Source organism: Symsagittifera roscoffensis, chromosome 5 (assembly GCF_963678635.1).
Source record: "Symsagittifera roscoffensis chromosome 5, txSymRosc1.1, whole genome shotgun sequence".
In the NCBI taxonomy this organism is placed as follows: Eukaryota; Metazoa; Xenacoelomorpha; order Acoela; family Convolutidae; genus Symsagittifera; species Symsagittifera roscoffensis.
The window spans coordinates 58088422-58112579 of NC_087066.1; the positions used below are offsets into that span (position 1 = coordinate 58088422).

Consider the following 24158-nt stretch of genomic DNA (forward strand, 5'->3'; position numbering starts at 1 on the left):
TTAAGAATAAAATTTTGAAATTAATCGTTGAAATAGTATAGGTTATTTGCAGCATTGTCACATTATGAGAAGCACTGTTATTTATTTAGAAGTTTTTTGATTCAAGTTTATTTTCGCCCTGCTGAATTATTATCTTAGTGTTAAAAACTTGAATCGTTCTTTGTTGTCAAGAAAGGTTCAGAGATTCATCCCGTAGTAGTTCTGGTTGTTTCCCATTTGCATTTGCATTGGTTGATTCTGATACTGCATTCCCATTGGTTGATTTTGATGTTGCATTCCCATTGGTTGGTTCTGAAGTTGCATTCCCATTGGTTGATTTTGGGCCTGCGTTCCCATTGGTTGATTTATAGGCTGCTGCATTCTCATTGGCTGATTCTGATACTGCATTCCCATTGGCTGATTCATAGGCTGCTGCATCCTCATTGGCTGATTTTGATTTTGCATTCCCATTGGTTGGTGTTGATTCTGCATTCCCATTGGCTGATTTTGATTCTGCATTCCCATTGGTTGATTTTGATTCTGCATTCTCATTGGCTGATTTTGATTCTGCATTGCCATTGGCTGGTTTTGATTCTGCGCTCCCATTGGTTGATTTTGATTCTGCATACTCAATGGCTGATTCTGAATCTGCATTCCCATTGGTTGGCCCTGCTGTTGTAGTCCCATTGGTTCATTTTGTCCATAACTTGGCGTGGGTTGCTGTTTCGGGGGTGAGCCGTATGGGGGGTTGAGCCCTTGCTGCAAAGGTTTTTGTTGTTGCTGCGGTTGTGCTTGACTTGGATGCCCATATTGGGTCGGCGCTTGTGACACGTAATTATTCTGCGGCACTGGCTGTTGGTTTTGGTAACCGGGCTGCTGGCCGAACCCCCCTTGTTGCGGGATCATTTGAGGCTGACTAATTTGCTGTTGCTGAGGGTATTGCTGTTGCATGGGTGTCTGGTTGTACTGTTGGTTATCAACATACTGGTTCTGGTCCCCGTAGCCTCCTGACTGTCCTCCCATTTGAGGCTGGCCCATAGCAGTGTTGACAGGAGCGGCGTTGAATTGACCTGGAGGGTTGAACGGCTTGTTTTGCCCTGGATAACAAAAACAAATCTATTTTTTTTATCAGTGATACATTTGCATGTCAACTTGAAGCCTCAAGTTTCGTTCATAAAATTTCCAGTCAAAAAGCTGCTCCTTTTTTATTCACTTATCTCACATTGTATTTATCAATATATATTTTTCGGTTTCGCAACGTTTTCTTAAGAATCTTGCATTTTTTCTTGGCCATTTTGCTTACTTTGTCGGTATCTAAAGGAGCCTCTAATTCAATCTTCGCTTCAACTCAGTGCAATACAGTGCAATGCAATGCAATGCAATGCAATGTAATGCACTTCAATGCAATTGTACCTGGAGGTGGTTGGACAGTGATGCGTGCCTGACTGATGTCGGAGCCGGCATTGTTGCCGATTCTACATTCGTACAGTCCCGAGTCACTCACTCTGGCCCCGGAGATGACCACCTTCCTCTTGTTGCCAGACCCATCTATCTTCACCCGGTTCGTGGGCTTCAGCTGCGTCGAGTTCTGAAAAAAAAATAAAGCAACTGGTTTAGAACGGAAGTTATATCAAAAAGAATAAATGATCATTCAATTAACAAAATTTCATTGAATTTAAAAAATTACTAAAAACAGGTAAAACATTTGTTTTCAGATATATAATTTGAATGAACTTTTGTTTGATTGATTTAAGAAAGATTCAAACTGTTTCAGTCTTACAAAAAAGTTTACTTGCCATAAAGAAGGATATTTTGGGCGATGGGTTCCCGGCCACCTCCACGTCCAGAATCAGGAACTCCCCCACTTTCAAAGTCATATCTTTCAGACCCCGCACAAAGGAGGGTGTCATTGTAGCATTCGAACCATTCTTGCTCCCTGCTGCAAATAAAACTTCTCATAGCATGGTGAAGATACAAAACTGAATTATAATTGCTATACGAAAAGGCGTTCAATTAGCTACGTAGTACCACTGTTGACCATATTTACTATACACTCACGACCGAAAGAATAAACAAGTTCTTAATTTTTTCTTAGTATCTTTATATTTCTCTTTAGAACAAAAAATTTGTGTCAATTGCCATTCTAAGACCCTGTTCAATTTTGAAAACAAGCCTTGCTGTGGCTGTCCTGGATATCCTGGTGCCGATGAATTAGGCGCAACAGGACCGGGTGTTGCCTGCTGGAACCCTGGTTGACCGGGGACCGCTGTCTGTGCGCTGGGGTGCATACCAGCATTCGGCGGAGTATGATAAGGTCCAGATTGCTGAGGACCATTGGAGGCGTAACCCGGATGTTGATAATTCCCTTGGGGGTTCATCCCGGGATTATTGGGGGCAGCGGGTAGATTTTGCTGTAGGGGTTGTGACGGCAGACTGGCTTGGCTCTTAAACTGAACCGGAGCTGGTTCCGGAACTTGATGTTTATCAGGGTTACTTTGGTTAGTTTGGGGAGGCATGTATCCAGGGTAACCAGGTTGCGGACCTTGATATCCTTGTTGTGGGTTATTCTGGTAGTTTTGCTGATTACTAGGGTTATTTGGCTGGCTTCCAGGATAACCTTGTTGATTGCCCGGCATCCTAGTTTGATTACTTGGTAAGGATCTGTTTTGGGTTTGACTATTAGGCCCGTAGCTCGTTTGGTTTTTCGGCTGCTGTGATTGAGGTTGTTGACCATATTGGGGCTGCTTAGTATTTGAATTCGGTTGTGGTGGCTGGCTATAGTTTGCGTTCTGTGGCATGCCTGGTCCACCTTGTTGGTTATTTTGAGAAGGCATTGGCATGCTTGCAAAGTTTTGGTTCATTTGGTTGACAGGTTCATTAATAGTTCCATTTGCTTGAGGTTGTGAGTAAGTCGGGTCGTAATTTGGACCCGGAGCTTGGCTTGAAACTTGACCAGGAAATTGTTGTGGGCGTTGACTGGGCCTTTGACCAGGAACTTGACCGGGAATTTGACCAGGAGCTTGTCCGGACATTTGACCAGGATTTCGACCGGGCATTTGACCAAGAGCTTGTCCGGGCATTTGACCAGGAGCTTGTCCGGGCATTTGTCTAGGAGCCTGACCGGGAACTTGACCAGGAGCCTGACCGGGAATTTGACCACGAGCCTGACCGGGCATTTGACCAGGAGCTTGACCGGGTATTTGACCAGGAGCTTGGCCGGAAGTTTCAAATGCTGCGGGGTTTTGAGGAGGCATTTTGGCCCCGGGCGGTGGCAGATGAGAAGCAAAGTTGGGCGCTTGTGGTGGTTTTGCGGGCTGAGCGGTGCCACCTCTACCTAAAAAAATCAATTTTGTATTATCTTTTTATTTTCAATTAGATTCAAAGAATTTATGGCGCTTTTTTGCTCTCCAAAGTTTTTGTTGAGGAATTTACTCAACAAAAACGAATTTATTGAGTTCTTCTACTCTCTATTGCAAAGTTTTTGTTGAGGAATTTGCATCCAATTTTTCTTAAATACAAACAAGATACATAATTTACAAAATAAATTCAAATCTTACGTTGAACAGTTAGCCTCGCGTGCAAAGACTCATCTCCAAACTTGTTCTTCAATGCACACATATATCTGCCCGAGAAACTGGTCGTTGCCTTTTTCACAGTCAGAGTCAAGATGCCATTTTGGGCCGTAACCTGGAATCCCGGGGTGTTCTGTCGGATTTCCATGTTTTCTTTGAACCATCGCGCACTCATGGGTTCACTGCCAGTCACCTGGCACTGAAACGACGATGAGTCACCCTCGAAGCAACTTAAGTCTGAGAAGGGTTGCAGGAACTGCGGCTTGGTTCCGTCAGGCACCGGAGGTCCAGCACTTGAAGACCGGTTCCCGCGAGATCCTTCGTGAGACAACCCTTGTTGCGGTACAACATTACCCGACTGGTCGAACTGACCCTGCTGGGGATCGAAACCCGGTTGTCCTTGTCCTTGAATTGGCATACCGGTGCTGGGGTCGATCGGGGTTATTTCGGCGTAGTCTGGCATCATCGATACCTGTTGGCCAGTGTTTGTCGGATCCAATTTTCGCACTTCGCGCATTCGTGAAGCGTACTCGGGTACTTCCTCTCGGTTTTTCACTGAAAAATGCTCAAATTGTTCTCGATAAACGAGAAGCATTAACTTTTTGTACAGAAGTGGGAAAACAGTGACGAAGTCAAACAGAATGAGACATTTTGATTAACATCGATCTCAAAGCAATAATTACAGGGACGGATTTAGGGGGGGGGGGGGGGGGCTTACGCCTTTTTTTCTTCTCTCAGGGACTTGACCCCCTGCCGACCCAAAGGATTTGACCTATCTCCCTTTGTACTATTTTGAGATATCCATTTTTGGTGACGGATCCTAAAATTTTTCTAAAGTTGCGTTTGGCGCCAATATATACTAATTTTGAGGGGGGAGCGCGCGCCGAAAAAACGCGATTTTTTGGTAAAATTTTCCCAAAAAGTGCCTAAAAACGCTTTTTTGGCCTGTTTTTTCAAAATTTTGCCTGCGGCGCAGAAATTTTGGCCAAAACAGGGTCTATGTAGTGCTTTAAAAACAAAGGTCGACAAAATTTTTTTTGAAAATCCGCCCCCCCCCCCCCCCTCAAGAAAATCCTAGATCCGCCCCTGAATAATCATGAAGTACAATTCGATTTGGTGACCTCTGGTATTGCTTGGAGCGATATTCACCAATAGGTACACCCTTTAAATTTTCATTTAAATCGTGGTTATAAAGTGATATACTAAAAATGTGTGCAAGAGATTTGAAAAAAGTGGAATGGAAACCAAAATCGCATGAATAGCTGATAAGAGGACGTCAATAAAATTCCAAGGCATGTGACAGCAAAGCGGTGATGGATCATGAATTATTCCAATGGGAGAGGGTTCATTAAAGTTTTTCTGAAGTTTTTTCTTTTTTTTTTTAATGCTCAATGGCATTATTAAATACATATCCCAGAACAATCAAAACGTTTTAAGAAGTTTTCTTCTCCAGCCATTTCTGGCGCGTGATTGCCCTCAATTTTCCGTCAAGTTTTGCCAAAAAACTAGCTCATCAGAACTATTCCAACAGCCAATTATGGTAGTCAAAACTAGTACCACAGGTCCAATTTTATTTGTACTATGAAGGGATCTAAACGAAGGGACTTGACTGTATTATGAAGAGTTCTACGGGAGCTCATTGATGGGCGATGTAAGTTTGGCCCTCGGCATAAAATCGAGAGTCGCAACAAACTAGCCCATTGCTATTCAACGGGTCAGGGCTATCTAATCACGGTACTTTTTCAAGAAAACATTGCAATTTTTAAAAAAAAAAAATTATCTTAGATTTTGTTTCGTGAGAGATGATAGTGTTTGGGGGAAGAGGGATGTTTTATGTTATTGATATGCCTGTTAATGAATTTAACTTTCTTAACTTATTTAGGCTATGAAGATTTTATTTTCTGATAATGTAAAATGGTTATTGAAGTTTCATGTAGCGCTTCTCTGGCACTTAGAAATTGCGAAATTCCAAAAAAATATGTATAAAAAGATCCAAAAAAATGAATTGTTTTTGTTCCGACCATTTGAAAAATGGGTATGAACTTTGTTTTTGAATATCTTTCGAATCACGGTTAAAAGGCCTTTATTATGATATATCACTCAACCCAGTCCGATGATTATTTAAGGTAACTGATTTTGCATGAAAAAAAAAAAACTAAAACACGCACGAATACAAAGTTCATACCCATTTTCAATGGTCGGAGCAACAATGGTCGAAACCCAACTTCAACTGGAAGCTCCGGTACAGATTTTAGTGGTCAAAAATTTTAATATTTTGTTTTGATATCACGCTTTGAAAACTTTTAAAGCCTCTAACGACTTTTTTTCATCGCTTTCAAATCATTCAAAATAACCTAACAGTTCATTGAACGTTCGGTTCCTGTAATGATAGCTTTATATCCCTTTTGTATTTTGTTCATAATTTTTAAAATTATAGTTTTTTTTTGCTACAACTACCTTCACAGTGTTGAGAAAAAAGCGGTTTGAAACTTTTGATTTTTGATTTCGAGCTAATTAGTAAGGTAGTTAGTAATTGCAATAGTTTATTTAGGCTTAATTTGAGCTATGAAAACTTAGCTTACTCAAGTAAAATAGTTTTTGGAGTTTTTTAGCGCAGTTTTGGGAATCAAAATTTGAAAATTCAAAAAATTTTCGTAAAAAAGTTTGAAAAAAAAAGTGAATTTTTTTTCAATTTTTTTTCTCGTTTTTCTAGGCAATATTCTTCAAAAAATGTTTTTCAATTGACCTATTTTAGTATGACTCTCAAATATGCTTAATTTCTTTTATTTCATTTAGATTTTTTTATCACAACATGCAGAAAAAAACGACACCATTTTGAAAAAACATTTTTGTATTTTGTAAGATTGTGGTCGGAACATTCTAAGCTACTTGCACAGTGAACGGCTATCCTTTTTTTTGCCTTTTGTTTTCCACGCAAAATCAAGTGTGAAAAAGATTCAACGGTCTGGGTTGAGTGATTTATCATATTAAAGCACTTTCAGACATGATTTGAACCACATTTGAAAAAATCCAAAAGTTTTCCCAGACAACCGTTTTGAAAATTTTGGTTTTTCGTCTTAATTTGAACAAATAAAGCAAGCGAGCTGGCTTACAACAGCTGAATTATGCCTAATTGAAGACCTTAAAAATTTTCATTTTAAGCAAAAACAAACTAGTTTTTGGAGTTTTTAGCTTCATTTTGGGAACCAAAAACTTCAAAAATTCAAAATTTTTCTTTAAAAATTTTGAATTTTTTTTTTCAATTTTTTTAAAAGTTTTTCTAGTCATTTTTCTACAAACATTTTTTGTCCAATCTCCCATATTAATATGACTGTCTTATATGCATAAATTCGATTTTTACGTCAGGTCCTGTTATCACACCAAGCAGAAATAACTATACTAATTTGGAAAAAAAAACTTTCTAAACCATAGTTTTCTAAAGACTATGGTGGGAACATTCTGTGCTACTTGCACAGTAACCGGCTCTCCTTGTTTACAATTTAAAAAGCTTTGTTGTTAACTTTTGAAAAGCCATAAAATTTTAACCAATTAAGGCCATTGCTACTGTTTTAAGCTTTTTTAGCCCTCTCCCCACAAATCCGCTATTCTTTTTGAGTCATTCAAGTAGTCTCGTTTTTCGAAACGTCGCGTCTGCGTTTTCCGGACCTTCTGGAAAGGAATGAGCACGTTTTTAGCAGCTAGATCGAGTTCTTCTAACTGAAAGGCTTGAAAGCAAGTTTGAAATTCAACAAAATAGATGATACAGAAATAATGACGAGGGTGACAAGAAACAAATCAAGCGTATCATCAAATGAAAATGCTATAAGGACACTCGGGATTATCAGTGACGAGGGATACGAACGTCATACTACTCACGTGATAAGATTGCTTTCAGTTTTTCAAAGGGATCTAAAATGGCATAGTTACATATTGAATATCAAATTCTGGTTTGAAGCTAAGGTTACTTCAGGTCGTCAAAGAAAATGTAACAAAAATATTTAAATAACAAAATTGAACATAATATTTGCAGGTCTTAACTTGAGGGTCAACAGCGGTACATTATAAACAGGTCAAAAGTTATGTGTCGAACCCGTAGCTTGGGGGGGGGGGCGACAGGACGAAAAAACTCGGAAGATTATGAAAACGAATCAGTTCATTTGGCAGGCAGACTTTTAATTTTGCGATTTATTTTTCTTATTTTTTACACTATGGTTGGAACATTCTGTGCTACTTGCACAGTAACTGCGGCTATCCTTGTTTCGAGTTGTTTTTTGTTGCCAATTGTCGCATGACGGTGAGTTTATTACCCTTTGTAAACAAATTTGGTGAATAGAGATTTGCAAAAAGTTTGGACAGACAGAATTGATTAAAGGAACAACTTAACCGTTTTGGCAAGTTTTTGCATGCAATTTTGCTGATTCAGACAAAACCTGGAGACACAAATTCGGTCTGAAAAGTTAGTTACTGCCTGCTAAGTTTTTCTAAGTTTTTTTCTTGCTCTTTTAAATTAAATTTGTCTGTCCGAACTTTATTTAGTCTGTTCGTGATACTAATTACACAACCTTGTAAGCCCAATGGTAACAGCTTAAAATTGGTCTATCTATTAAAGCTGGAACAGCAGAAGACAGCATTGACAGCATAGCGAGTTCGTTGTATACTCACAGTCGATTGGTTTGTCGTCTAAGTGGTTGAGTCGGTGGTCGTCCGGTCTCTGGACTCTGGCTTTCCGGAATGCCTCCTTCAGCTCAGGAGTCTCCTCTTCAGTACTCGCTCGACCACTCTTCATCTTCTTCACCTCAGTGTCAGTGAAGGCTTCAAATAAACAGAAAAATAGTATAATAAGAAATAGTATAAAATCATAGAATTTCGAAATTTCGGGAGCAGTGGTGAAGTGGTTCCGTCTCCGCCTCTCAATCGAAAGGTCGGATGATCGAGGCTCACCATGAGCCGTTCTGGTTGCTTGAAGGTGAAGCAACATTACACAACCCAGAAAATAACCAAAAAAATTGCAGGTAGTTCTTAAACAGGGGGCACAACAGGATGTACAGCTCTTGTGTTGGTCGTCCTTTCCCCCGTGGATAAGTGGTCTTAATCGTTTTCAATATCAAAACGAAATAGGTTCAATTAAAATTGAGGTGAGGTTGGATTTAAACGCAAGCCCAAAATGCCGTTTTTGATCTCTTTTTGATAAATTTGACAAAAAATGCGTTTTGAGATTAGTATATATTGGCTTCAACTTCACGTGTAGGCAACTTTTGCAAAAATCGAATTTTCAAATTAAACTCCTCCCATTTTGGTTGGCGATGAGGGTTAAGTTCCTTTTGGATCTTTTTTAAACCTCGGAAGTTAATTCAATTGGTCGTTTTTTTTGTTTTCAAATTAACTTTTTGTTCAATTCGTTCGACCTCACTTACACCTCTGCACGTGTCTAAGGTTGGATGTGGCGTTGGGCTTCTCCCGCACAATCAGTTGGGTGTCGTGGCGTACCTCCCCATGCACATTGCGTGCTATGACAGTGATGTTTCCGCCATCGTAGAAGCGAGTTCTGGGGAACTCGAGATGATGGATTCCGTCAAACCAAACATTCACACGACGCGACTAGAACACAAATGTCTGTCCATTTTGCACCTTTAATCGTAAGCAATTCAGACCGATCGAAATTTTTTCAGTTCGAATATTTTTAATTTTATGAAAACCAGTTAAACGCTTATTTGATTTTATTATTATTTAGGTTGTAAGCAAGCAATTTTATGTTGTTGGATTGTTAGTCAAGCTACCTCCATGAGTATTTCGTCGTTCTTGTACCAGTGTAGTTTGGGGGTGGGATTGCCGTGGACTCTGCAGATGAACTTGGCCCCCTGTCCTTCCACCACGTCCACCACATCGGGCGCCTGCACTATTATAGGACGCTCCTGGTCCTCGTCATTGTCGTCAATGTCTTTCCTGAAGACAATCAAAACAAAATCAAGCAAAAAATTTAAAAAAAACTTAAATTTAGATGTACGATTTAAGACAATTTATCTACGAGGGAAACGATCGCTAAATCTTTGCCACTTTCGCTTCTGTGTCTGCTTACAAATAACACTGGTTCGCAAAACAGAATATTTTGACAGACAGGGTAGCTCTATACTTACATGCCCTTGAGAGTTTCGAAGTAGTACATCTCCTGATATCCCGCCTGCATGTCTTCCGGCAACTGGGATTCATTGTCAAGTTCAGTAGTTCCTGAAGATTCGCAAACTTTAAAGCATGTACTTGTGAGCCCATTGGTCTTTTTACACTCAAATAGTTTGCCGTGGAAACAATTTATTTAAAATAAACAGAACCTTGAGAGGTGAGGGGATCCCGTTTTTCACTTATGTTCCAGAAATTTTGTTTTCCTTTTTCTGAACCGACCAAATTGATTGTTAAGGCAAATGTTACAAACAAGCCAATTAACCTATCGCATCAAAAGTCGAAGTTTTTGATCAATCAAGATGCTCAAGTTCAAAGATTTTGTCCAACAATCCAGCTTCATTTTACCTTTTAAAAATTATTCAGTCAAAACTGCAAGGGAAAATTATTCAAAAAGGTAAGGCACTCGTTCTAATTAATTCTGTTTATTGGAACTGAGAGTCTCCTTACTCATGACACTGATAGAACACCCAATGGAGTCCACACCACAGCTGTTCGTGGCCTTGCAAGTGTACACTCCGGCATCTCGAGGCCATACATCTATGAACTCCAGCACGCAGAACCCGAACTCATTCAGCGCCAGTTTGATCCGAGAACCCTTGAAACACAATACCCTCGTATTTTTTCATAATTTGAAAAGGCCAAAGTAATCGACCCTTATCTTGTTTGGAAGCCACATCCATTAGCCAAAACAAAGACATATTTTACGCAGCAAAACTTCAAAAACAAAACTGGCTTAATCTGAATTAGCTTTTGAGGCGCTATCTTTTTTTTGAAATCACGACCATTTTATAAACTCAAGGCCCGTTCGTGGTTGTCCGGTTTGTGTAGAGTGATTTTTCTCAATTTTTTTCATCAATTAGAGAAGAAACCAAATTAAAGACACTCTTTTCACAAAAACTAGTTTGTCGCTTGATACCGCTTGTTGTTAACAGGAAAACAAAAAAAAGTGTTTGATACCGTTTTGTTTTCCTGTTTTTAATCTATAACAAAGTTCATTTCACAAGAGTATCAACCTGGAGTATCTCCACTCCGTCCTTGAACCATTCTATGACCATAGTGGGGTCATTCTGGGGTGTGACCGTGCACTCCAGCACAGCTTTGCTGCCCTCCACCAGCTGCAAATTCTTCAGTGGTTTGCAGAACTTGGGAGGGATGCGTGGCTTGTAGCTCTCCATGATTTCATCGTCCGAGCAGGAGTCGTGTCGCACATAACTCGGTTCCTCGGCAGCCGGACCGATTCTGGAACCAAAAGACTACTTTACTTTTTGTTTTAAGAGAGTTGAAAAAAATGAACAACTGACTCAAAACTAATTTTTTCATGACAAATACAAAAAAAACATGAACTGATTTTCATAAAAAGACAACAACTTAACAAAAGGTTTGAAATTTCGTAAATTTATCCGTCTCAAAAAATTTTTCCTTTGGTTACAGGTCTATTGAAAAAGCACTGGTTTTGTATGAGTTCAAAAAACAAGCATCAAAGATGCAAGTTAGGCAAAAATTCTATAAAGGATTTCTCGCTGAAAAAGATTACATGATCCGGCGCTCAAAGCGATATTTCTTTTTGTTGGAATTTTTTGCGCAGGTGTAACCATACTGTCAGGTCAGCAGTAACCAATTATTTGGCCATCAGTTTATAAAACACTTAAGATTATAAGCGTGACTACAGCAGTCAAAATATACTAGTTGGACTACTGAAATTATTCAATCTTACCGTTTATTTTCTTTTTAACAATGGGGGAATTATTGCTACACATTTTGCACCAGGTGAGTATGTTTCGAGGAAACAATTCAATAACTTATTAAAACTTATAAGTTTATAGCTAAAGACGTCCGCTCATGCCTACTATTTTTCAAAATTTAACCTTGAGCCTAAACTCATAATTACTAGATTTTTTGTTGCAAGATTTGTGAAATGGTATATGGCCCGGGCTGAGGTGCTTCATATGTGACTCGACTTTAGTTTGACAGTAGTTTTCATTCGACAGTCTCAGTTAGGTCGAAAATATGTTATCGCTCCACGTTATCATTAGTCGAACACCTCAGCCTTGGAACCCGTCAACTTAAAAAAGAAACGCTTGAAAACAACAAAAAAACTTAAATGTGAATACAGTTCTTGTGGATTTTTCTAAATAGTTTCAAATGACGTCTAAATGCATAGTGAAGCAAAAAAACTTGCCGCAAAAAGTTTTAATACTGCACATGAGTAATAAAAGCATTGAGGTCAAAAACTACTGCATGAAGTTTCGAGTGCAATCGCAACACAATTTATGTTTTTTGTTCTGGCAATCTTGTTGATTTGCATTAAAACAAAAAAATGACGCGTTTGCTTCGACACTTTACACAACGTAATTTTGGAAAAACTCATTTTTGGCAGGTTAAAAATGAGTTTTTCTAAAATAAGGTTGTGTAAATTGTAAAAGTATACTCGTCATTTTTGTTTTAATGCAAATCAACAAGATTGCCTGAACGAAAAACATACATTGTGTTGCGATTGCACTCAAATGCATATTATGTAATTTTTTGGTAAGCAAAAAGAATTAATAGATACTTGAGAAAAATTGTTTAGCAAACGCCCACACAATGCCAAGTAACTTGATCACGCAAAATGAAGTTTTTTTTTGTTCTAATATCAGAATTTGCTACGTATTTCTACCATTGAAACTGGTGAGCAATTTTGTATTCGGGTGTATTTTAGTTTTTTTATTCGTTTTTATTTTGTGTTTTGGCCTTTTTGTTCCAATCATTGAAAGTGGGGAGGTGAATTTGTGTTCGCGTGTATTTTACTTTTTTGTTTTATTTTATTTTCCACGGAAAATCAGGTTACACAAATAATGATTGGACTGGGTTGAGTGATATATCATATTAAAGTCCCTTCAGCCGGAACGTCAATAAAAACTTTCTAAAAAAAATTCCCAGTTTTGAGGAAAACCGGTTTAAAATTTTTTGTCAAGTTTCGACCAAACACAATGATAATAATTTGTTATATTGGCCATATAGGCTTAAAATTTCTTTCAGATGAAAACTAGTTTCGAAAAGTTCATTTGCCACTTCAATTTTTTGAAAGAATTGTGCAAAAAAATGGAATTTCATTTGTTTGTTTTTTGTTCTTTTTTTTTGAAGAACGCTGTTGTCGGTTATGGCTAGCTTTCTTATTTTTTATACGCGTGTGTATACTTTTCTTATCACATCACGAACAAATTGTGGCACTACTTTGAAGAAATTAGTATGGTGATAAATTTTTGTAAGTTTTTTAATTTTGCTTGAAACATTCTGTGCTACTTGAACAGCAAACGGCTCTCCTTCTGTTTCAGTTTAATCGGTTATCTTTTAGTTTTTTATTTTCCACTCAAATTCAGGTCTACAAATAAATATCAGAAAGATCAACTTTCGTATCATTTAAAGGCGTATTTTCGTATCAGTCGTTATTCGAACCTAAGTAATTTTTTAAAAAGTTCCCTAAGAGTATAAAATGTTGTTTAAAAAATTAACTTTTGGTCTAATTGAGAGCGAATAAAGCAAGCCACCAGGTCTAGAATAAAAATATATGACGTAAAAATATATTATTACTTCGGAACAACTGATCTTGAAGTTTGTTTTAGCGTTTTCTTGAAAACCAAAAAAATCGTACGAAAATCATTTAAAAAAATAAGAAATATTTTTTATAAAATACTTTCGGTTTTTTAAGTTTTTTGTTTGACTATTTTTTTTGTGAACTTTTTTTTGTCAAAAATGGGTTTTGACTCCAACTATCAAATGTACTCATTCGCTAGCTTTCGTTCAGATCTGCTCATTGCTGAAAAATAAAAAACTATCACAATTTGCAATACATTTGTATGTCTGTGGATGATTTTTTTTATTTTTGTGGTCCAAACTTTTCGCGCTAGCTGCACAGCAACAGTTAAATTTTATTTGACTTCACTTTGAATCATTTTTCAGCCAAAATAAAAGATTGCGTATGCCAGTTAATAATCAAATTCATGCTCGTCAAATTGCGACTAGAAAAAAAACTTTTGAATTGTTTTGAGCAGGAATTTGTTTTGAGTTTTTGATCTTTTTAATAAAAAATCTTTTTGAAGTTTTTATAAAATACTTTCGGTTTTGTAAGTTTAAGTTTTTTGTTTGACTACTTTTTTTATGAACTTTTTTTTTGTCAAAAATGGGTTTTTACTCCTCCTATCAAATGTACTCATTCGCTAGCTTTCGTTCAGATCTGCTCATTGCTGAAAAATAAAAAATTATCACAATTTGCAATATATTTGTATGTCTGTGGATGATTTTTTTTATTTTTGTGGTCCAAATTTTTCACGCTAGCTGCACAGCAACAGTTAAATTTTATTTGACTTCACTTTGAATCATTTTTCAGCCAAAATAAAAGATTGCGTATGCCAGTTAATAATCAAATTCATGCTCGTCAAATTGCGACTAAAAAAAAAACTTTTGAATTGTTTTGAGCAGGAATTTGTTTTGAGTTTTTGATCTTTTTAATAAAAAATCTTTTTGAAGTTTTTATAAAATACTTTCGGTTTTGTAAGTTTAAGTTTTTTGTTTGACTACTTTTTTTATGAACTTTTTTTTGTCAAAAATGGGTTTTTACTCCTCCTATCAAATGTACTCATTCGCTAGCTTTCGTTCAGATCTGCTCATTGCTGAAAAATAAAAAACTATCACAATTTGCAATACATTTGTATGTCTGTGGATTATTTTTTTATTTTTGTGGTCCAAACTTTTCGCGCTAGCTGCACAGCAACAGTTAAATTTTATTTGACTTCACTTTGAATCATTTTTCAGCCAAAATAAAAGATTGCGTATGCCAGTTAATAATCAAATTCATGCTCGTCAAATTGCGACTAGAAAAAAAACTTTTGAATTGTTTTGAGCAGGAATTTGTTTTGAGTTTTTGATCTTTTTAATAAAAAATCTTTTTGAAGTTTTTATAAAATACTTTCGGTTTTGTAAGTTTAAGTTTTTTGTTTGACTACTTTTTTTATGAACTTTTTTTTGTCAAAAATGGGTTTTTACTCCTCCTATCAAATGTACTCATTCGCTAGCTTTCGTTCAGATCTGCTCATTGCTGAAAAATAAAAAACTATCACAATTTGCAATACATTTGTATGTCTGTGGATTATTTTTTTATTTTTGTGGTCCAAACTTTTCGCGCTAGCTGCACAGCAACAGTTAAATTTTATTTGACTTCACTTTGAATCATTTTTCAGCCAAAATAAAAGATTGCGTATGCCAGTTAATAATCAAATTCATGCTCGTCAAATTGCGACTAGAAAAAAAACTTTTGAATTGTTTTGAGCAGGAATTTGTTTTGAGTTTTTGATCTTTTTAATAAAAAATCTTTTTGAAGTTTTTATAAAATACTTTCGGTTTTGTAAGCTTAAGTTTTTTGTTTGACTACTTTTTTTATGAACTTTTTTTGTCAAAAATGGGTTTTTACTCCTCCTATCAAATGTACTCATTCGCTAGCTTTCGTTCAGATCTGCTCATTGCTGAAAAATAAAAAATTATCACAATTTGCAATATATTTGTATGTCTGTGGATGATTTTTTTTATTTTTGTGGTCCAAACTTTTCGCGCTAGCTGCACAGCAACAGTTAAATTTTATTTGACTTCACTTTGAATCATTTTTCAGCCAAAATAAAAGATTGCGTATGCCAGTTAATAATCAAATTCATGCTCGTCAAATTGCGACTAGAAAAAAAACTTTTGAATTGTTTTGAGCAGGAATTTGTTTTGAGTTTTTGATCTTTTTAATAAAAAATCTTTTTGAAGTTTTTATAAAATACTTTCGGTTTTGTAAGTTTAAGTTTTTTGTTTGACTACTTTTTTTATGAACTTTTTTTGTCAAAAATGGGTTTTTACTCCTCCTATCAAATGTACTCATTCGCTAGCTTTCGTTCAGATCTGCTCATTGCTGAAAAATAAAAAACTATCACAATTTGCAATACATTTGTATGTCTGTGGATGATTTTTTTTATTTTTGTGGTCCAAACTTTTCGCGCTAGCTGCACAGCAACAGTTAAATTTTATTTGACTTCACTTTGAATCATTTTTCAGCCAAAATAAAAGATTGCGTATGCCAGTTAATAATCAAACTCATGCTCGTCAAATTGCGACTAGAAAAAAAACTTTTGAATTGTTTTGAGCAGGAATTTGTTTTGAGTTTTTGATCTTTTTAATAAAAAATCGTTTTGAAGTTTTTATAAAATACTTTCGGTTTTGTAAGTTTAAGTTTTTTGTTTGACTACTTTTTTTATGAACTTTTTTTTGTCAAAAATGGGTTTTTACTCCTCCTATCAAATAAACTCATTCGCTAGCTTTCGTTCAGATCTGCTCATTGCTGAAAAATAAAAAATTATCACAATTTGCAATATATTTGTATGTCTGTGGATGATTTTTTTTATTTTTGTGGTCCAAACTTTTCACGCTAGCTGCACAGCAACAGTTAAATTTTATTTGACTTCACTTTGAATCATTTTTCAGCCAAAATAAAAGATTGCGTATGCCAGTTAATAATCAAATTCATGCTCGTCAAATTGCGACTAGAAAAAAAACTTTTGAATTGTTTTGAGCAGGAATTTGTTTTGAGTTTTTGATCTTTTTAATAAAAAGTCGTTTTGAAGTTTTTATAAAATACTTTCGGTTTTGTAAGTTTAAGTTTTTTGTTTGACTACTTTTTTATGAACTTTTTTTGTCAAAAATGGGTTTTTACTCCTCCTATCAAATGTACTCATTCGCTAGCTTTCGTTCAGATCTGCTCATTGCTGAAAAATAAAAAACTATCACAATTTGCAATACATTTGTATGTCTGTGGATTATTTTTTTATTTTTGTGGTCCAAACTTTTCGCGCTAGCTGCACAGCAACAGTTAAATTTTATTTGACTTCACTTTGAATCATTTTTCAGCCAAAATAAAAGATTGCGTATGCCAGTTAATAATCAAATTCATGCTCGTCAAATTGCGACTAGAAAAAAAAACTTTTGAATTGTTTTGAGCAGGAATTTGTTTTGAGTTTTTGATCTTTTTAATAAAAAATCTTTTTGAAGTTTTTATAAAATACTTTCGGTTTTGTAAGCTTAAGTTTTTTGTTTGACTACTTTTTTTATGAACTTTTTTTGTCAAAAATGGGTTTTTACTCCTCCTATCAAATGTACTCATTCGCTAGCTTTCGTTCAGATCTGCTCATTGCTGAAAAATAAAAAATTATCACAATTTGCAATATATTTGTATGTCTGGGGATGATTTTTTTAATTTTTGTGGTCCAAACTTTTCGCGCTAGCTGCACAGCAACAGTTAAATTTTATTTGACTTCACTTTGAATCATTTTTCAGCCAAAATAAAAGATTGCGTATGCCAGTTAATAATCAAATTCATGCTCGTCAAATTGCGACTAGAAAAAAAACTTTTGAATTGTTTTGAGCAGGAATTTGTTTTGAGTTTTTGATCTTTTTAATAAAAAATCTTTTTGAAGTTTTTATAAAATACTTTCGGTTTTGTAAGTTTAAGTTTTTTGTTTGACTACTTTTTTTATGAACTTTTTTTGTCAAAAATGGGTTTTTACTCCTCCTATCAAATGTACTCATTCGCTAGCTTTCGTTCAGATCTGCTCATTGCTGAAAAATAAAAAACTATCACAATTTGCAATACATTTGTATGTCTGTGGATGATTTTTTTAATTTTTGTGGTCCAAACTTTTCGCGCTAGCTGCACAGCAACAGTTAAATTTTATTTGACTTCACTTTGAATCATTTTTCAGCCAAAATAAAAGATTGCGTATGCCAGTTAATAATCAAACTCATGCTCGTCAAATTGCGACTAGAAAAAAAACTTTTGAATTGTTTTGAGCAGGAATTTGTTTTGAGTTTTTGATCTTTTTAATAAAAAATCGTTTTGAAGTTTTTATAAAATACTTTCGGTTTTGTAAGTTTAAGTTTTTTGTTTGACTACTTTTTTTATGAACTTTTTTTTGTCAAAAATGGGTTTTTACTCCTCCTATCAAATAAACTCATTCGCTAGCTTTCGTTCAGATCTGCTCATTGCTGAAAAATAAAAAATTATCACAATTTGCAATATATTTGTATGTCTGTGGATGATTTTTTTTATTTTTGTGGTCCAAACTTTTCACGCTAGCTGCACAGCAACAGTTAAATTTTATTTGACTTCACTTTGAATCAATTTTCAGCCAAAATAAAAGATTGCGTATGCCAGTTAATAATCAAATTCATGCTCGTCAAATTGCGACTAGAAAAAAAACTTTTGAATTGTTTTGAGCAGGAATTTGTTTTGAGTTTTTGATCTTTTTAATAAAAAATCTTTTTGAAGTTTTTATAAAATACTTTCGGTTTTGTAAGTTTAAGTTTTTTGTTTGACTACTTTTTTTATGAACTTTTTTTTGTCAAAAATGGGTTTTTACTCCTCCTATCAAATGTACTCATTCGCTAGCTTTCGTTCAGATCTGCTCATTGCTGAAAAATAAAAAACTATCACAATTTGCAATACATTTTTATGTCTGTGGATGATTTTTTTTATTTTTGTGGTCCAAACTTTTCGCGCTAGCTGCACAGCAACAGTTAAATTTTATTTGACTTCACTTTGAATCATTTTTCAGCCAAAATAAAAGATTGCGTATGCCAGTTAATAATCAAATTCATGCTCGTCAAATTGCGACTAGAAAAAAAATTTTTGAAAGGTTTTGAGCAGGAATTTGTTTTGAGTTTTTGATCTTTTTAATAAAAAATCTTTTTGAAGTTTTTATAAAAAACTTTCGGTTTTGTAAGTTTAAGTTTTTTGTTTGACTACTTTTTTATGAACTTTTTTTTGTCAAAAATGGGTTTTTACTCCTCCTATCAAATGTACTCATTCGCTAGCTTTCGTTCAGATCTGCTCATTGCTGAAAAATAAAAAATTATCACAATTTGCAATATATTTGTATGTCTGTGGATGATTTTTTTTATTTTTGTGGTCCAAACTTTTCGCGCTAGCTGCACAGCAACAGTTAAATTTTATTTGACTTCACTTTGAATCATTTTTCAGCCAAAATAAAAGATTGCGTATGCCAGTTAATAATCAAATTCATGCTCGTCAAATTGCGACTAGAAAAAAAACTTTTGAATTGTTTTGAGCAGGAATTTGTTTTTAGTTTTTGATCTTTTTAATAAAAAATCTTTTTGAAGTTTTTATAAAATACTTTCGGTTTTGTAAGTTTAAGTTTTTTGTTTGACTACTTTTTTTATGAACTTTTTTTTGTCAAAAATGGGTTTTTACTCCTCCTATCAAATGTACTCATTCGCTAGCTTTCGTTCAGATCTGCTCATTGCTGAAAAATAAAAAACTATCACAATTTGCAATACATTTGTATGTCTGTGGATGATTTTTTTTATTTTTGTGGTCCAAAATTTTCGCGCTAGCTGCACAGCAACAGTTAAATTTTATTTGACTTCACTTTGAATCATTTTTCAGCCAAAATAAAAGATTGCGTATGCCAGTTAATAATCAAATTCATGCTCGTCAAATTGCGACTAGAAAAAAAATTTTTGAAAGGTTTTGAGCAGGAATTTGTTTTGAGTTTTTGATCTTTTTAATAAAAAATCTTTTTGAAGTTTTTATAAAATACTTTCGGTTTTGTAAGTTTAAGTTTTTTGTTTGACTACTTTTTTATGAACTTTTTTTTGTCAAAAATGGGTTTTTACTCCTCCTATCAAATGTACTCATTCGCTAGCTTTCGTTCAGATCTGCTCATTGCTGAAAAATAAAAAATTATCACAATTTGCAATATATTTGTATGTCTGTGGATGATTTTTTTTATTTTTGTGGTCCAAACTTTTCGCGCTAGCTGCACAGCAACAGTTAAATTTTATTTGACTTCACTTTGAATCATTTTTCAGCCAAAATAAAAGATTGCGTATGCCAGTTAATAATCAAATTCATGCTCGTCAAATTGCGACTAGAAAAAAAACTTTTGAATTGTTTTGAGCAGGAATTTGTTTTGAGTTTTTGATCTTTTTAATAAAAAATCTTTTTGAAGTTTTTATAAAATACTTTCGGTTTTGTAAGTTTAAGTTTTTTGTTTGACTACTTTTTTTATGAACTTTTTTTTGTCAAAAATGGGTTTTTACTCCTCCTATCAAATGTACTCATTCGCTAGCTTTCGTTCAGATCTGCTCATTGCTGAAAAATAAAAACCTATCACAATTTGCAATACATTTGTATGTCTGTGGATGTTTTGTTTTTATTTTTGTGGTCCAAACTTTTCGCGCTAGCTGGACAGCAACAGTTAAATTTTATTTGACTTCACTTTGAATCATTTTTCAGCCAAAATAAAAGATTGCGTATGCCAGTTAATAATCAAACTCATGCTCGTCAAATTGCGACTAGAAAAAAAACTTTTGAATTGTTTTGAGCAGGAATTTGTTTTGAGTTTTTGATCTTTTTAATAAAAAATCTTTTTGAAGTTTTTATAAAATACTTTCGGTTTTGTAAGTTTAAGTTTTTTGTTTGACTACTTTTTTTATGAACTTTTTTTGTCAAAAATGGGTTTTTACTCCTCCTATCAAATGTACTCATTCGCTAGCTTTCGTTCAGATCTGCTCATTGCTGAAAAATAAAAAATTATCACAATTTGCAATATATTTGTATGTCTGTGGATGATTTTTTTTATTTTTGTGGTCCAAACTTTTCACGCTAGCTGCACAGCAACAGTTAAATTTTATTTGACTTCACTTTGAATCAATTTTCAGCCGAATCAAAAGATTGTGTATGCCAGTCAATAATCAATTAGTAAAATTTTCGTGAAACTTTTTGACCCAAATTGGCCTAGTTAGTCCGAATTACGTCACAAAAGTATCTCAGCTATTTTTTATAATTATTGTCAATTCAATATACTATCATCTCTCCTACTTTTTGAAAATTTGAAAATTAAATCAGCCAAAATTGAAAAACTTGCTAGAAAAAAATGGCTCTAAGTTTGAAACTCAATTGTTCCTACGCTACCAAAAAATAAAACGAACCAACTTATAAAAGAAAACGTTTAGTTTCGAAACCTATTACCGAATTGAATTGAAAACAAGCAGATGAACCCAAGTTTATAAATAAGTTTTGACGTATCATAATCTGAGATTCAGTTTTTCATAAAAATGCTCATCATGCTCGTCAAAAAAAAAAACGTTTGAATTGTTTTGAGCAGGAATTTGTTTTGAGTTTTTGATCTTTTTATTAAGAAAATGGTATTGAAAAGTTTCATAATTTTACACGATTTAAAATCGAGTTTCACGTTTTATTTTTCTATAATACGTCTGCTCGTTAGCTTTACTCGCTCAAAATTACAAAAACTCAAATTTTTCCAACGGATTCATTTCAACCCTGCGACCCTTTTTTGAACGTTTTCCCAAGACGCTCAAATCAAGAATGAAAAGATTTGTTTTGATAAATCACTCTCTTCATTATGGTGATTGTTCGCGGTATACATTTTTGGTTGAAAAAAGCCTGCTCGCTCACCTTATTCGCTCGAAATTAGACCAAAACTCAAATGGGTTTTCTCGACACAGAAAAAACTCAAATCAAATGGGTTTTTCTCGACACAGAGAATACTTCTTGAAAGTTGTTTAATTCCGTTTAAATCACGACTGAAAGGGATTCAATATGATATATCACTCAGCCCATTCCGAATATTCTTTGTGGCACCAGATTTTGCGTGGAAAACCAAAAAAAAAAGAAAAAAAATTAAAACACCCGAATACAAAGTTCCTCCCCAATTTCGATCGTCGGTGCAACAATGTTACGCTTTTTGTGGACAGGGAAGCCTACTCTAAGTTGATATTTAAAAACTTAGCAGGAATAAAATCTAGCCCAAATTCAACTGGGAGTTTAGGTACAAATTTCAGTGGTCAAAAATCCTAATATTTTGTGGCTTTGTTTTGATATCACGCTTTGAAAACTTTTAAAGCCTCTAATGACCTTTTTTCATCGCTTTCAAATCATTCAAAATAACCTAACAGTTCATTGAACGTTCGGTTCATGTAATGATAGCTTTATATCCCTTTTGTATTTTGTTCATAATTTTTAAAATTTATAGTTTTTTTGCTACAACTACCTCGAGCAAAACTTTTAAAAACTTTTCCAGCAAATAACGTTTTACTAGAGAAAGTAATTTTTAATTTGTGAGAACGGAAAGCAAAAAAGTAACAAAATCGAAATGTATTCATATTTATTAATTGAAATTTAATGATTCGTTTGTCTTTTAAAAACATCACAAACTCACTGATAGTAAATTTGGGGAAAAATCTATTCCGAGTAATTAAACATTACCTTCTGGCAAGTTCTTCATCATCCAGTCGTCTGATGGGCATTTTAAATTTGCAATTTAAAAACAATCTTCAAGCTATTTGAAAAATTGTTGGACGAAGTCCCCTGATTTGGTTATAAATCACTTGTATTCTGAAAACGTGCCAAAATAAGAACAGGGCTGCTCCCAAATAAATAATTGATCAAATTGACAGGCCCAGGTAAGAATACAAAAGAGCAAAATAAAGGAGAAAAGAGTAACCTTCAAAACAAGCCAAGTTTTCAAGAAGGTAACAATTGTGCTTGGTAAAACACTCGGTATAAATTTCTTCAAGTTACTTTCTCAGTAAGAGTTATTTTTGCACGTCTCGCAATTTTCTAAGGACAGAGCAAACCTTCCTGGCAAACTTCTGGGCGTGTGAGGGTATTGCTCTGAAATTCTAGAATGATTTCAGCTATGAACGGAATCTCTAGCAACAGTTCAATTCCCCTTAGTTTAATTCCCCGCAATATTTTAAGAAAATCCGCTTGGAAAAGCAAAGGTCGCTGGCATGTATTTGAATTATACCAATTCCAAGTTTCTCAAACATTTCCATGGTTTGCGTGGCTACTGTCGTTATCAGTGTTCCAACCAGTTTGAATATCAAAAACGCTATGAAATATAGCTTAAGTTTTCACGCGATCGAGATTTTGCAGAACATAAATTTAAGGGCCCATTAAGTTCCATTTCATTTTCTATAGCCGTTTGGAACAAGGCGCTCAAATTACCCGGTCCGGGAATATGTTCAGCCATGGTCAAAAACAGGAAAATCTAAGCAGAGTTGCAAAACAGTTGTCTTTAAAATTTATTGTTAGTAAGAGGATCCATCGAAAGTGCATATACCCTAAATTTCACGACTTGCCACGTTCATGGCCTTTTCATCTGAGCTGCTTGCTTTTGGCTTTTAATTCTGAAACAGTCTGAGACAAATACTGTCACTTTCATATCTGGATTTTGTACAAAACCTAACATGGCAACATTCTAATCATATGTCAAAAAAGCAGGTAAAATTTTGACTCGTTCGGTCCCCGTCGCGAAATGAACTTAGGCTTCAATAACGACAAGAAAAGCTGCAAGGGGTCAAATGCTCTTATTTGAACTTTTGCATCAATGTTTTTATGTGACGTGGAAAACTGGTCTGAAACAGATGAAGTTATTTTTTGCAGATGAAGTTACCAGACGGGAGGATGAGACAATGAGTTCTTTATCATAAATATGCAGCAAATTTAATGTTTTTTTTTCCGCGAACTCAATCTCTTTTCTCTGCCTCAAGAAAAGTAAAAGTTTGTTTTTAGCGGAAATGAAAAACAATATTTTTAATTTTATAAAGAAAAAATTTGATATTTTTGATTGCTTTTCCTAAATTCATTATAGCCGGTTTTTTTTTACTGCAGATTTCAAGTCTTTGAAGGCCAAAACTACGCCACAGCGTCAACTACAGTATTTTCAAGTTCACCCAAATGAAAAAAAAACCTTGTATTTGTGGGAGTCGCCTTGCATTTCAATGTTCCTTGCCATTCATTGCTTCTGGCTTTTTCGTGAAGTCATATCCTTCCATAAAAACTGTTTTGCAATAAATGTTAATCCCCCCATGTAATTTGGCTTATTGTATATGATAAAAAGATTCGATTATTGTGTTCATTTTTATTTGAGTTAATGAACTGGAGATGAAACCTGCTAATTGTTTTAAATGCTACTTTTTTGATAGAAATTTTGTCGACAAAGGGCTCGGAATTTTAACCGAGATAAATTATGATTCTGAATGGTAGATCTCAAATGAATTAATAAGAACAAATAAAAAATAGTTTTCAAGAAGAGAACAGAGTTGATTTTGATTTGCAAAAATCATATGAAGAAACCATCCTAGATGAGCATTAAAAAGCCAGTTAGCAGCCTACTGAGCGTTCCCGCATCCAGTTTCAAGCGTTAATAATCGATTATATTACAATTTTAGTACCAGTCTCACTAAAATTGAGAAAAAATTAATTTTAATTAATTAATAATCGATTATAATCTCTCTTTTTAAAATTAAACTATAATTAATTATAATCCAATATAATTGATTATAATCAATTATTTATTCGTCTGTTTTTCGATACGA

General features: G+C 34.6%; 2 protein-coding genes across 4 annotated transcripts in view; one reads left to right on the forward strand and one right to left on the reverse strand.

Moving 5' to 3' along the window:
• On the reverse strand, nucleotides 1-22443 carry LOC134846968 (mediator of RNA polymerase II transcription subunit 12-like). Of its 3 annotated transcripts, none has more exons than XM_063864430.1 (13): nucleotides 22042-22443; nucleotides 10742-10967; nucleotides 10176-10323; nucleotides 9686-9776; nucleotides 9329-9494; nucleotides 8966-9149; nucleotides 8214-8363; nucleotides 7428-7460; nucleotides 3537-4106; nucleotides 2153-3313; nucleotides 1776-1915; nucleotides 1393-1567; nucleotides 1-1076 (listed from the first exon to the last, which is right to left on the reverse strand). In XM_063864430.1, the coding sequence occupies exons 1-13, from the start codon at nucleotides 22080-22082 to the stop codon at nucleotides 178-180; spliced, it is 3984 nt and encodes a 1327-aa protein (XP_063720500.1). In that variant the 5' UTR covers nucleotides 22083-22443; the 3' UTR covers nucleotides 1-177. The 3 variants fall into 3 exon arrangements, with proteins under 3 accessions (XP_063720500.1, XP_063720499.1, XP_063720501.1); XM_063864429.1 differs by having other exon boundaries at nucleotides 1776-1918; XM_063864431.1 differs by lacking the exon at nucleotides 7428-7460 and having other exon boundaries at nucleotides 1776-1918.
• Nucleotides 11384-24158, forward strand: part of LOC134846969 (uncharacterized) — an 18826-nt gene continuing 6051 nt past the window's right edge. The window contains exon 1 of the mRNA XM_063864432.1: nucleotides 11384-11495. Within this exon, the coding sequence (XP_063720502.1) occupies nucleotides 11463-11495 (33 nt within the window). The 5' untranslated portion in view covers nucleotides 11384-11462. The remainder of the gene's footprint in view (nucleotides 11496-24158) is intronic.

Bases quoted from the DNA above. Each gene is read 5' to 3' on its own strand.
- LOC134846968 (XM_063864429.1), bottom strand. From the start codon at position 22,082: ATGCCCATCAGACGACTGGATGATGAAGAACTTGCCAGAAG. The intron at 9,150-9,328 runs GTAGCTTGACTA...TTTGTGTTCTAG, and splicing joins ACGACGAAATACTCATGGAG to TCGCGTCGTGTGAATGTTTG. The intron at 7,461-8,213 runs GTGAGTATACAA...ATGCCATTTTAG, and splicing joins AGACGACAAACCAATCGACT to ATCCCTTTGAAAAACTGAAA.